Genomic DNA, 11,481 nt, shown 5'->3' on the forward strand with positions numbered 1-11,481 from the left:
AAATGTTAAAAAACGCATGGATGTGGCACCTGGGGACACGGGTCAGTGGTGGCCTTGGCAGTGCTGGGTTAATGGTTGGACTCGATGACCTTAGAGGGCTTTTCCAGCCTTAGTGATTCCAGGGTTCCATGATTCTAAAAGGACCTGGGCAGCCAAGGGCAGGAGCAGGGCCGTTGTCGCAGCTCCAGCCTGCACCCGCCCAGCCCTTTCCATCGGCATCTCCCCATCCCGGGTGAGCCTGCTCTGCCGCCAACACTTCCCCTCAGGCTGGAAGTTCCCCTGGAAGTCCTGCACATGCTCCCTGTGCCTGCAGACGCTGCCCCATGAGTCAGGCCATGTGGGCTGGCTGTGTTTGTCCCAGCACACACAGGCACACTTGTGGGGATTTCCAAAGCCCCATCCAACACCACAGCGTATCACAGAATCATGGAATATCCTGGGTTGGAAGGGACCCACAAGGATCATCCAGTCCAACTCCTGGCCCTGCCAAGACACCCCAACAACCCCACCCTGTCCCTGAGAACATCACCCAAGTGCTCCTGGAGCTCTGGCAGCCTTAGAGCCAGTCAGTGTCCCACCATCCTCTGAGGGAAAAACCTTTTCCTATCCCACATGGGGCAGACTGCACATTGTGCCCAAGATTTAGGATACTGCAGCTGGTCCCAGAGGAAAGTGCTTTATATGACACAAATCAAAGCAGATAAAAAACCAATACACCCACAGAAGAATATATGAGCTTGTACATAAGAAAAAAAATGGGAAGCGTGTCACAAGGCTGTGGGCTGAGTCAGCTGCTCCAGTAACTTTGGTACACAGGAGGTTTGTCTGGGAGCTGGGGGTCGCTGCCATGGACGGCATGTGCTCCAAAGAGGAAGGGGGTTGGGGAAGGGTGACTGGAGCCCCGAGGGGCGGTGAGGGCTGTGCTAGAAGCCGTCAGTGCGCAGTGGCTGTGGCAGGTCTGACACACTGATCTGGAGGTTGAGCTCTGCTGAGTCCAGGGCCATGGACGGGGTGTGCAGGTGGTTCCCCTCAAGCATGGTGATCTCCTCGCGATGCTCCTGCTGCAAGTGCCACATGATCTCTCTGGACAAGAAGCAGGTCTCTGCTTCTTCTGGCTCTGGAACAGAAGAAAGACAAAACCTACCTTCACTGGTTGTCCTGAGGCAGAGCTCTGGGTAGGGAGCAAATTCTCTGTGAGATGCCCCAAAATATGCAGAATTTCCTGCACAGTCAAAATACAGCTTTTACTTTCCACTTTCAGCACAGCAACAATTCAAACACAAAGTGCGGGGAGGAGTGTAAAATTACAGGCACTATGTGCTGGATTCCCAGTAGTGCTTGTGATGGGAAGTGCCTCACTGGATGGAAATGCTCCTCCCCATCAGGGAGAGTGCTGAGTTTCCTCTGAAAAAACCGACATTCATTACAGCAAGATGCTGATTTCATCTGGCGGAGGTGAGGAGATGGGAGTGAAAAGATGATGGGAATGAGGGAAATCCTCGCTCCCTCCCATCCCCTGTCAGCAGGAATGGCACCAAGCCAGCACACACTCATCCCACTGCTGGGGAGGGCTTGACAGCCCCAGCAACTTCTTCCAGGAACATCAACAGCAAGGGGAGCTGCTGCTTCCCCTGGATGCCTGCTGTTATACTTAATTCTTGCAGTAGACAGCTTGTCTCAAGTCCCCTTGGGGACTTCAGCTGGGACAACCAGTGCTGCCACCACCTTCCCTGCTCCTCAGACCCACAGCAAGAAGTCCTTGGAATCATGGAATCATGGAATACCCTGAATTGGAAGAGATCCACAAGGATCACCCAGTCCAGCTCCTGGCCCTGCACAGACACTGTGTCTGAGAGCGTTGTCCAAATGCTCCTGGAGCTCTGGCAGCCTTGGGGCTGGGACCATTCCCTGGGGAGCCTGGTCAGTGCCTGAGCACCCTCTGGGGAAGAGCCTTTTCCTGATATCCAACCTAAATCCCCCTGGCACAGCTCCAGCCCTTCCCTGGGCCCTGTCCCTGGTCCCAGGGAGCAGAGATTGGAGCTGCCCCTTGGGAGGAGCTGCAGCCTCCAGTGAGGTCTGACCTCAGTCTCCTCTGCTCCAGCTGGACAGCCCGAGTGCCCTCAGGTGCTCCTCATGTGGCCCCTCTGGGCCCTTCACCATCCCCATGTCCCTCCTTTGGACACTTTCTAACAGCTGTAGATCTTTCTCATATTGTGGTGCCCGAATTGCCCCAGGACTGGAGGTGAGGCTGCCCAGCCCAGAGCAGAGTGAGACAATCCCCTCCCTCACCCAGCTGGTGATGCCATGCTCAGTGATGTTCCTATTTCACGTGGGAAGGCAGCCCCTCTGTTCCTCCCATGGTAGCAGGGGCCACTGTGGTCCCCTGACTGGGGACATCAGCTGTGCTCTGTACAGACCCTGATCTGAGGTCATTCAGGGCTAGAAGAACACAGCCACTGTCCTGGGCACTCCAACCCCTTCCCCCTCACTCACCCTCGTAGGCAATGAGCCGGTAGGCATCTGCACACTCCTTGGAGCCTTTCAGGATCTCCTCCAAGGTCCTGTAGAAAAGCTTGGCCTGCTCCAGGCGCTCCTCCCGGCTGAAGGCAGCACACTCATCCTGGGACATGGCGTAGAGGGACTGCAGCGGGGTGGCATATTCCACAGCACAGTACCAGAGCTGCAGGGATGGAAGGAAAAGATGTGGGGACAGGAGGACTGGGCAAAGGGCTGCTGGGGGACCCTGGCACTGGGCAGAGCACTCAGAACCTCTCAGCGGCTCCTTGGCCTGCCTTGCACTGGTGCTGTGTGCTGGAACACTGGGACAGGGACACTGGCTCTGGCCCCAGTGTCCCCCTGCCTCGTGCAGAGCAGGGAAAGAGCAGCTGGCCTGACAGGTACAAGTGTCCCCTGTGCCAGGTGGGCTCAGGGAGCTGCACCTGCCCATGGGGTCCAGCCACTGACTTTGTCAGTGCTCCCAAGAGCAGCCTGGAGGGTGATTTTCCCCATGGAATTTTCCCCATCTCCCCTAGGGAGACACTCCTGCCCTGTGACCACACCTTCTTGGTGGCTTTCTGCTATACAAAGGACAGTGGAGGGGCAGCACCAATCTTTGCTCTCTGTGACCAGGGACAGGACCCAAGGGAAGGGCTGGAGCTGTGTCAGGGGGATTTAGGTTGGATATCAGGGAAAGGTTCTTCCCCCAGAGGGTGCTCAGGCACTGACCAGGCTCCCCAGGGAATGGTCCCAGCCCCAAGGCTGCCAGAGCTCCAGGAGCGCTTGCACACTGCTCCCAGGCACAGGGTGGGATTGTTGGGGTGTCTGTGGAGGGCCAGGAGTTGGACTTGATAATCTTTGTGGGTCCCTTCCAACCCAGCATATTTTGTGATTCCATTATTCTAAGTCTGAGCATCCTAACAGAGTGCTGGAGGGCAGAGAACAACATAAACATTGGAAAGGTGGAGGCACAGCTGGAAGGAGGCTGAGCAAAGAAACAAGGAGAAATCTGATAAAGCCATAAACAAACCAAGGAGGAGCAGGGTTACCAGTAAGTCTTACACTGGGTAAACTGGAAAGTTTAAAGGAGTGAATTAGAAGGAAGAGGGACATGATCCCAAGTAAATGCAGAGAAGCAGGAAGTTCCCAGCCTTGGCAGGCAGTTACTGCCGTGCCCTGGGGCAGGTGCTGGTGCTGGGCCCTGCATCACTTGCCACTTGTGAGGGCCTGGGCAGGAAGCTGAGGGGCAGATATTACTGGAAGGCCAGGTCCAGGCTCAGAGCTGCTGGAGCTCCTGGGGAGCAGAGTGACTCAGCAGGAGCCTGGCAGAGGGAACACAGCATCCGTGCGTGCAGCGCAGTGGGAAGAACCCGCGGCCGACTGTGCTTCCCCCTGAGCAGGGCCAGGAGAGGCTCGGGGTCCCTGCAGGCAGGGCTTTAGGAACAGCAGCTCAGAGCTCAGCCACTGCCAAAGGGCAAATCAGGGAACCCAGGTGAGGAGCAGAGCAATGCCTCCATCCACAGCACCAGGGTGTTCCCTCCTCCAAGGGAAAGGGACAGGGCCAGTCTGCCGGGAGATGTGGAAGGAGATGAACGCAATGTCAGATGGAGAGATTTAGGGCTCACCAGCCTGGAAAAGGGGTGACTGGGGGAAAGGGGGGAGTCAAATAGTGATTCACACAGACATCTTCAAGCACCTGTTCACAACACAAGGAAACATTCGTTCTCTGGGAAGTGATGCTCTGTAGCCCACATCTGCTTTTTTCTGCTCAGTTTTCTACTCTTTTCTGGACTTAAATCAGCTCCAGGAGGGGTTAAACAAGCCCATCATCCCTGCAGCTGAGCCTGGGGGTAGTCAGCCAGCAGGAAGGGGTACTGGAACAGGACTTCTCCATCTTGTGGAAGCCTGGTGAAAGCTGGGAGTGTCTAATAGGAGAGGGGACAGTCTCCTGTCCTTACAGCCACTGCTGGGGCCAGCAAGACTTTGGGGATGATGTTGCTGCTCTCAGCCAGCATACCTGGTTTTCTTCATCCCTGATTGCATAGAGGCTGTGTTTGTACACCCTCTTTTTGGTGCCAGCTCGGGCTAGGGTGGTTTCAGTGAGGTCTGTCACATACTGGATATTGCTGTCAGCTTTCTCCAGGTCATCATAGACATCACAGCTCAGAGGGATCAAGATGTGGAGCTTCCAGGTCTTCCTGCATGCCAGGAGGTTGGGATTGGCTCTGCAGAATTCCTCCATGGACTTTTTCATCCCTGGTGGAAGAGAGCATCGGGCAGAGGTGCCTGGTGTGAGTACAGCTGCATTCTGCCTTGCTTCCCATTTCCCTGCTAACACTGTAAAAGTGGGAGGATTGTTATTAGGAGCTATTTCTATCTGTAGGCGTGAGAATGCAGGGAAACAGCTACGTACGTGGCAGGACTATTTTTAGGTACCCAACGTAATAGGACCAGGCAAGCCCATGAGCGACGTTCTGCTTGGACCTCTCGGACATCTCAGACATCTCCACTGCTGAGGGCTTCTGTGGAGGGAAGGACAGACAGCCCAGGTGATGACACCACCCACCTGGGCCCTTCTGCAACAGTCAGTTCTCCACAGGGATTGGAGAACTCCAAAGAGATCTGGAGAGTGAACAACCCCACCAGCCCCTTCCACCACCATGCAGGACAGCAGGGCAGAGCCCCTGACAGCCCCCACAGATGGGGGAACTGGGGGCTGGAGTGAGCCAGGCATTTCCCTGGCTGCACCCTCCACTGGGATTGTGTGTCCCAGTGCAACTTGTGCATCTGCCCTGTGCTTCCAGCATGGGAGAAGAGACATCCCAGTGCCTGATGGTGGGATTCCCAGTGGTCTCTGCCAGCTCTGTGTGTGCATTTAGGTGGAGATGGGTGTCCAGTCCCACAGGCACCTGACAGAAGCACCTTCTGCAGCCTGTGTGACCCTTCCAGCCCCGCTGGGGCACAGCAGAGCCCTCTCAATGCTGCAGTGGCACCTGGGGCTTGGCTCTGCCCCCACACCACACTGATAATTGAGAACACACAGGCTCTGCTTTCCCCTCAAGCACCAGCTCGACTGACTGATTTAAAATACCCCTGTTTTTCATGTCAGGGGGCTGTACCATCCCCTGGAGTGGTTGTGCTCATTAGGAGGCAGCCTGGCCCTCCTACCCACACTCCTGGCAGCACAGGGCCAGGGAGATCAGCCCTGCAGGGCTGAGCTGAGAGTGCTCTTCCCGCCAGGCTCACTCTGGGTGGGCTGGACATGCAGAGGCCATGCAGAGCTGGCTATGTGCCCCCATGGCTGCTCAGGGATGCCGGGCTCCCTGGGCAGCTGGCCAGGCTGAAGGTGTGGGAGCCTTACGTGGAGCCCCAGGGCAAGGACGAGGAGCTGGCACAGACTAGCCAAGATGAGGTGGAGGCAGAGTGGCTGCCCATCACCGAGGAGAGCCACGTAGGCTGAGCCACAGATGAGCAGCATGGGCCCGTGCCAGCGCGGGGGGAAGCAGCTGCTCAGGGCTTTCCAGAAGCTGCCGTGGTGCCTGGATGGGAGAGGGAGACAGGAGTCAGGCTGGTGGCCACCCACCCTCTGCAGCCCACAGGGCACTGGCCAGGGCTGCTCCCACCTCCTGGCCAGTGCCACCTTCCAGAGCACTACAGAGCCCTGTGGGACCCTGCCCAGCACACCCCAGTGCCCCCAGCCAGGAGAGGGCTTGGGTCCCTTGCAGCACCCGTGGGACTCAGAGGGAGCAGATGGAATGTCACCCTGGACAGCAAAGAGAGCCCCCTGCCCTCCAGCACTGGGTGGTGGGAAAAGGCTAGGGGCCAAGATCTGTTCCCCAGGGAAAGGGCACACTGGGGAGTTACCACAGAGAGGAGACATCCATGGACATATGGGGGAGCTGGGCAGGTGGGAGTGGGGGAGAGGGTGGGAGAGGGAGCAAGAGATGAGAAGGACAGGAGGGTGATGGACGGCAGCGTGTGCTGCCGGGCACGGCACAGCATTGCCACAGAGGGCACATGTATGTGAGCACAGCGACCAGCAGCAAATCCCACCACACCCCGAGGGTGCAACGCCCTTGTCCCCAGGGTGGTCCCAGGAGAGCCGCAGACAGCCAGCCCCGCCGGCTCACCTGGAGTGGAGGTGGAAGATCTCCTCGGCCAGGCAGCAGATGCCCTTGAGCAGCGCCCCGATCTGCAGGGTGGCGAAGTGGAAGATGAGGCTGCGGGCGGTGGGCACGAGGGACTCCCCGGCGAGGAGCAGAGCCCCGGCGCACAGCGCCAGCAGCACGCACACAGCGCGCTGCGCCCGCCCGCCGCGGGCCTCGGGGATCAGCGGGGCACGGCGCTGCCTCGGCTCCCGGGGCATCTGCGATGGAGATGGGGGGTCAGCAGCAGCTCGTTCCCAGCACCCACAGCAGCACTATGGGAGCGGATAATAGCAGATCAGGGGGATGCGTGCGCCCAGCACTCACTGAGCATCCCAAAGCACACAACCCTTTGAGGAGGCTCCCCTGCGCTTCCCCTTCGGGGCTGTCCCCTGTGCCCAAATGGGCTCGGCAAGACAGAGCCTGGCTGGCCACCCCGCTCCTAAATGGATGCCAGCCCGCCCTGCTCCGCAGCCACAGGGCTGTCACTGCTCTGGCCGCACTCACCGGAGCAGTTTCCAGCTGCCAGCCCCAGGTTTCCCCCGCTGTGGTTCCCGGGCTCTGCGCTGCCGCCTGGGCAGCTGGGGCTCCTTCCGGAGGCTGCTGCAGACACGCACCCGGAGCCTCGGCGACGTACGGGCTGGTAGACGTGCACATCTCCCAACACCCAGGAAAGTGAAAATGAAAGGAGCTCTGGCAGCAGCAGGCAGCCTGTAGAGCGCCAGAGCTCTCCCACACAGGGCATCCATGAGTATGCCACACAGGGCATCTCAGCCCACAGGAAATCCAGGCACTGGTGACTGTGCCAGGTTTCGATATCCATGAGCTTGCATGTCCTGGAAAGCCCCAAATCTGCCAGGACATGGTCTGAGTGGAACTGGAATGAGGAAGGAAACCAGACTTTATTGAGATTTTATCTGTCAAGGGCAGTAGATTCAAAGGTGGCATTGATTCAGCTCAGCAGGTTGCCAGGGGCAGAACAGACTCAAATCCATCTAGCAGAGGGTGACTCACAGTGCCCTGACTGCCCCCACCCCACACACTTCCAGGAGATGCCAGGTTGGGGAGCAGTGCCCAGGGGTGCTGGCAACACAGCAGGGGCTTCCTGCAGCCAGGCTCTTGGTGGCCAGTGATGCCCTCGAGATTTCCAGTTCCTTGTTCCAAGCAGTGGTGAGGTATTCCCATCCTGGAGGAAGATGGATTCGGGAAGATGGATTAGAAGATGGATTAGTCCCTAGGAGCAGGTGGGATGCACTCAAGGATGCTGAGGGAGATGCCCTGACAAGGTTCCTCTCTGATCTCTTTGGAATGTTGTAGCTATCAGGAGGTTCCTGGTGAGTGGGAGAAGCAAATCTCACACCCAGCTTTGAGGAGGTGAACTACAGCCTGCTCAATGTCACCTCTGACCCTGGGAGCATGATGGAGCAAATCCTCCCAGCAATCCCTGCCAAACACCTGAAGGGTGAGACAGGAGCAGCCATGAGGGATTTCACATCACACCTGATGGACCCGGCTACCCAGAATGGCAAGAAAACCGGCTGTGGGGATGTGGGGAGAACCTTCACTTCAGCAAAGCCCTCAGCATGGTCACCCATGGCCTCTGGGGTGCCAAACTAGGTAGATACAGGCTGGGAAAGGGGGTGACTGTCCAGAACATGCTCAAAGTCCCATTGCTTTCTGTCCAGGAATGCCCCTGGGTTCCAGGAGACCCTGATAGTCCCCATAGACCCACATTGCCAGGGTCTCTGCAGGCTGTCGCAGGCTTACAGCACAAGGATCTTGATTCAGACATGCCCATGGTTCACATTTAATTAAAATCATAGAATTAAAGAATCATTTAGGTTGGAAAAGACCCTTGAGACCATCAAGTCCAACCATTCCCCCAGCACTGCCAAGTCCACCTCTAACCCATGTCCCCAAGTCTTTTAAATCCCTCCAGGGATGGGGACTCCACTACTGCCCTAGGCAGCCTGTGCCAATGCTTGACAGCCCTTTTGGGTGAAGAAATTTTCCCTAATATCCGGTATAAACCTCCTCTAGTGCTGGCTTGAGGCCATTTCTCTGTGTCCTGTCCCTGTTGCCTGGGAGCATAGCCCATTCCCAACCTGGCTGCACCCTCCTGTCAGGGAGTTATGGAGAGAGAAAATCCCCCCAGAGTCTCCTTTTCTTCAGGCTGAGCCCCCCAAGCTCCCTCAGCTGCTCCTCATCAGACTTGTGCTCTGCTGCCTTCTATGGACACAACTCAAGTTGTGTGGAGTGGGAGGAAGGGCCTGGCAGGGAGCTGCTTGTTTTGGTGGTACCTCAGAAACCCCAGCAAACCATCTGGCTGCTGTTCCCTGCCCCGGGAGGGCCGGTGGATACAGCCAACATGATGTTTGCTTCGTCAACACAAAGGCTGGCTAAAACATCAAGTGAATCACTTCCTCCTCCAGCGCTGGGATAAAGCTTGTCCCATTCCAGTCGGGCTTCACTGACCTGCCCTGGTTGGCTCTTTGGTGTGGTGGGGGGGTTGCTTGTCTCCCCAGCCACCTTCTTGCAGGTCCCCAAGTAGCTGGTGGCTCTCCTGCCCACAGAGCCTGGCCTCTTGCTTTCGGTTCTACCCTCAGCACACCAACACCTGCGGTATTTCTGTCTCACTTCTGTTCGGAGCAGAGCTGTAGTACCTGGTCCGAGAAGTGAGTCTAAACTCCAGGAATGAGGTTTTATAGAATTTTGGAGTCATGGAATAGTTTGGGTGGGAATGGACCTTAGAGCTCACCTCCTTCCCAACACTTGCCATGGGGCAGGAACACCTTTCTCTATCCCAGGTTGCTCCAAGTCCCATCCAACCTGGCCTTGGACACTTCCAGGGATGGGGCAGCCACAGCTTCAGTCTGTGCAACCTGTGCCAGGGTCTCACCATCTTCACAGGGAGGGATTCCTTCCTAATATCCCATCTAACCCTGTCCTGTGGCAGTGGGAAGCCATTCCCCCTTGTGCTGTTCACTCCAGGCCCTTGTCCAAAGTCCTTTTCCAGCTGTCTTGGAGTCCCTTTAGGCACTCTAAGGTCTCCCCTGAGCCATCTCTTCTCCAGGCTGAACACCCCCATCTCTCTCAGCCTGTCTCCAAAGCAGAGGGGCTCCAGCCCTCAGAACATCTCTGTGGCCACCTGTGGACACCTGCAACATCTGAGTTTGCCTGGGAATGGAGAGCCCAGTGTTGCCCAGTGCCACCCAGTGCTTCTGCACAGCCAACAAGAAGTGGCAGGACTGAAACTGCCACCTTTGTCCTCCCTGGCCTTCCTCTGGCCAACAATTTGCTTTTCCAGATCGTGTCTTGATTGACATTCCCTCTGCCCCTATTTGCTGTTATTCCCTCAAGCAGAGGGAACAAGAAGTCACACACGATGCTGGAGGAATTTAGATGCATAGAAAACCCCAGCAAGGCACCTCCCTGGCCCAGCACCGCAGCACCTCCAACCGGGCTGGTGCTCACACCTGTGTGAGGCTGAGTTGGGCACAGAAGCTGACTCTGTACAGCAACCTACAAACACTGCAGCCCTTGCTGAGATCAGGAGAACCACAGAGTCATGGAATAAACTGGGTTGGAAGGGACCCACAGGGATCATCCAGTCCAGCTCCTGTCCCTGCACACACACCTCAACAATCCCACCCTGTGCCTGGGAGCAGTGTGCAAGGGCTCCTGGAGCTCTGGCAGCCTTGGGGCTGGGACCATTCCCTGGGGAGCCTGGTCAGTGCCTGAGCACCCTCTGGAGGAAGAACCTTTCCCTGATATCCAACCTAAATCCCCCTGACACAGCTCCAGCCCTTCCCTGGGCCCTGTCCCTGGTCCCAGGGAGCAGAGATCGGAGCTGCCCCTTGGGAGGAGCTGCAGGCCCTTGGTGGGTCTGACCTCAGTCTCCTCTGCTCCAGCTGGACAGGCCGAGTGCCCTCAGATGCTTCTTGTGTGGCCCCTCTGGGCCCTTCTCCATTCTCGTTTCCCTCCTCTGGACACTCTCTAACAGCTTTAGATCTTTCTCACATTGTAGTGCCCAGACCTGCTCCCAGAGAGAGGACGGAGACATGTGGCGTGTCCCCTGCCAAAAGCCAGGCCAGGAACATGGCGATTTCCCTGGCAGCCCCTGGGTGAAGGGCTGTGAGCAGGAAGCAGCAGCGTGACAGAGCTGGCTCTGCTGCAGGATGGGCACAGCAGCAGCACTTCCTTCCTTTAATCCCCTTTTTTCCCATTGCCCTGCCAAAGCAGGTAGAGCTGCTGGCTTTACCCAGAGGGCAGGCTTCCCAGTGACAGCTTTCACCGGGGATACCTGCAGGGATGGGGTTCCAGTGCCAGGCTGGTGTCAAAAGTGGCTTTGGTCCCTTGACTAAAGTGCTGCAGTCGGTGTTTTTAGTGCTGCAGTTGCACCAGCAGTGTCCCTCAGAGGTCCTGTGTGACAAGGCTGCTTTATTGCCACAAAATAGCAAAAATAAAGTGTTCTGCAATATTCTGTGTGGCCTTGAGCTGTGAGAACCAGGCCAGACTCTCTGGTGCAGTGAGGAGCCACCGAGTGCTGGGGGAGATCTGGTGGCAGCAGAGACCTGCTTCCTGAAGCTCCTAAGCACACATCATCTCTCACTCGCTGAGCCAAGCACTTTCACAGAATCTCAGAATCATGGAATATCCTGAGTTGGAAGAGACCCACAAAGATTATCGAGTCCAACTCCTGGCCCTGCACAGGACAGCCCGAGGAATCCCACCCTGTGCCTGAGAGTGTTGTCCAAATGCTCCTTGGACAACCTTCTTCTCCAAGCATTTAGCTGTGGGACAAGGGAGGTGGCAGTCAAGGGAGCCAGGGAGCTGTCCT

The 11,481-nt window shown here is 57.1% G+C and overlaps 1 protein-coding gene across 3 annotated transcripts; it reads right to left on the reverse strand.

The window, feature by feature from the left end:
* Positions 1 to 655: 655 nt before the first annotated feature.
* STING1 (stimulator of interferon response cGAMP interactor 1) lies at positions 656 to 7,459 on the reverse strand. Of its 3 annotated transcripts, none has more exons than XM_032125342.1 (7): positions 7,149 to 7,459; positions 6,627 to 6,688; positions 5,858 to 6,035; positions 4,910 to 5,018; positions 4,514 to 4,752; positions 2,494 to 2,680; positions 656 to 1,117 (listed from the first exon to the last, which is right to left on the reverse strand). In XM_032125342.1, the coding sequence occupies exons 1-7, from the start codon at positions 7,296 to 7,298 to the stop codon at positions 924 to 926; spliced, it is 1,119 nt and encodes a 372-aa protein (XP_031981233.1). In that variant the 5' UTR covers positions 7,299 to 7,459; the 3' UTR covers positions 656 to 923. The 3 variants fall into 3 exon arrangements, with proteins under 3 accessions (XP_031981233.1, XP_031981232.1, XP_031981231.1); XM_032125341.1 differs by having other exon boundaries at positions 6,627 to 6,862; positions 7,149 to 7,455; XM_032125340.1 differs by having other exon boundaries at positions 6,627 to 6,916; positions 7,149 to 7,455.
* Positions 7,460 to 11,481: the final 4,022 nt, after the last annotated feature.

The sequence above is a fragment of the Corvus moneduloides genome, chromosome 15 (genome assembly GCF_009650955.1).
Source record: "Corvus moneduloides isolate bCorMon1 chromosome 15, bCorMon1.pri, whole genome shotgun sequence".
Taxonomy (NCBI): domain Eukaryota; kingdom Metazoa; phylum Chordata; class Aves; order Passeriformes; family Corvidae; genus Corvus; species Corvus moneduloides.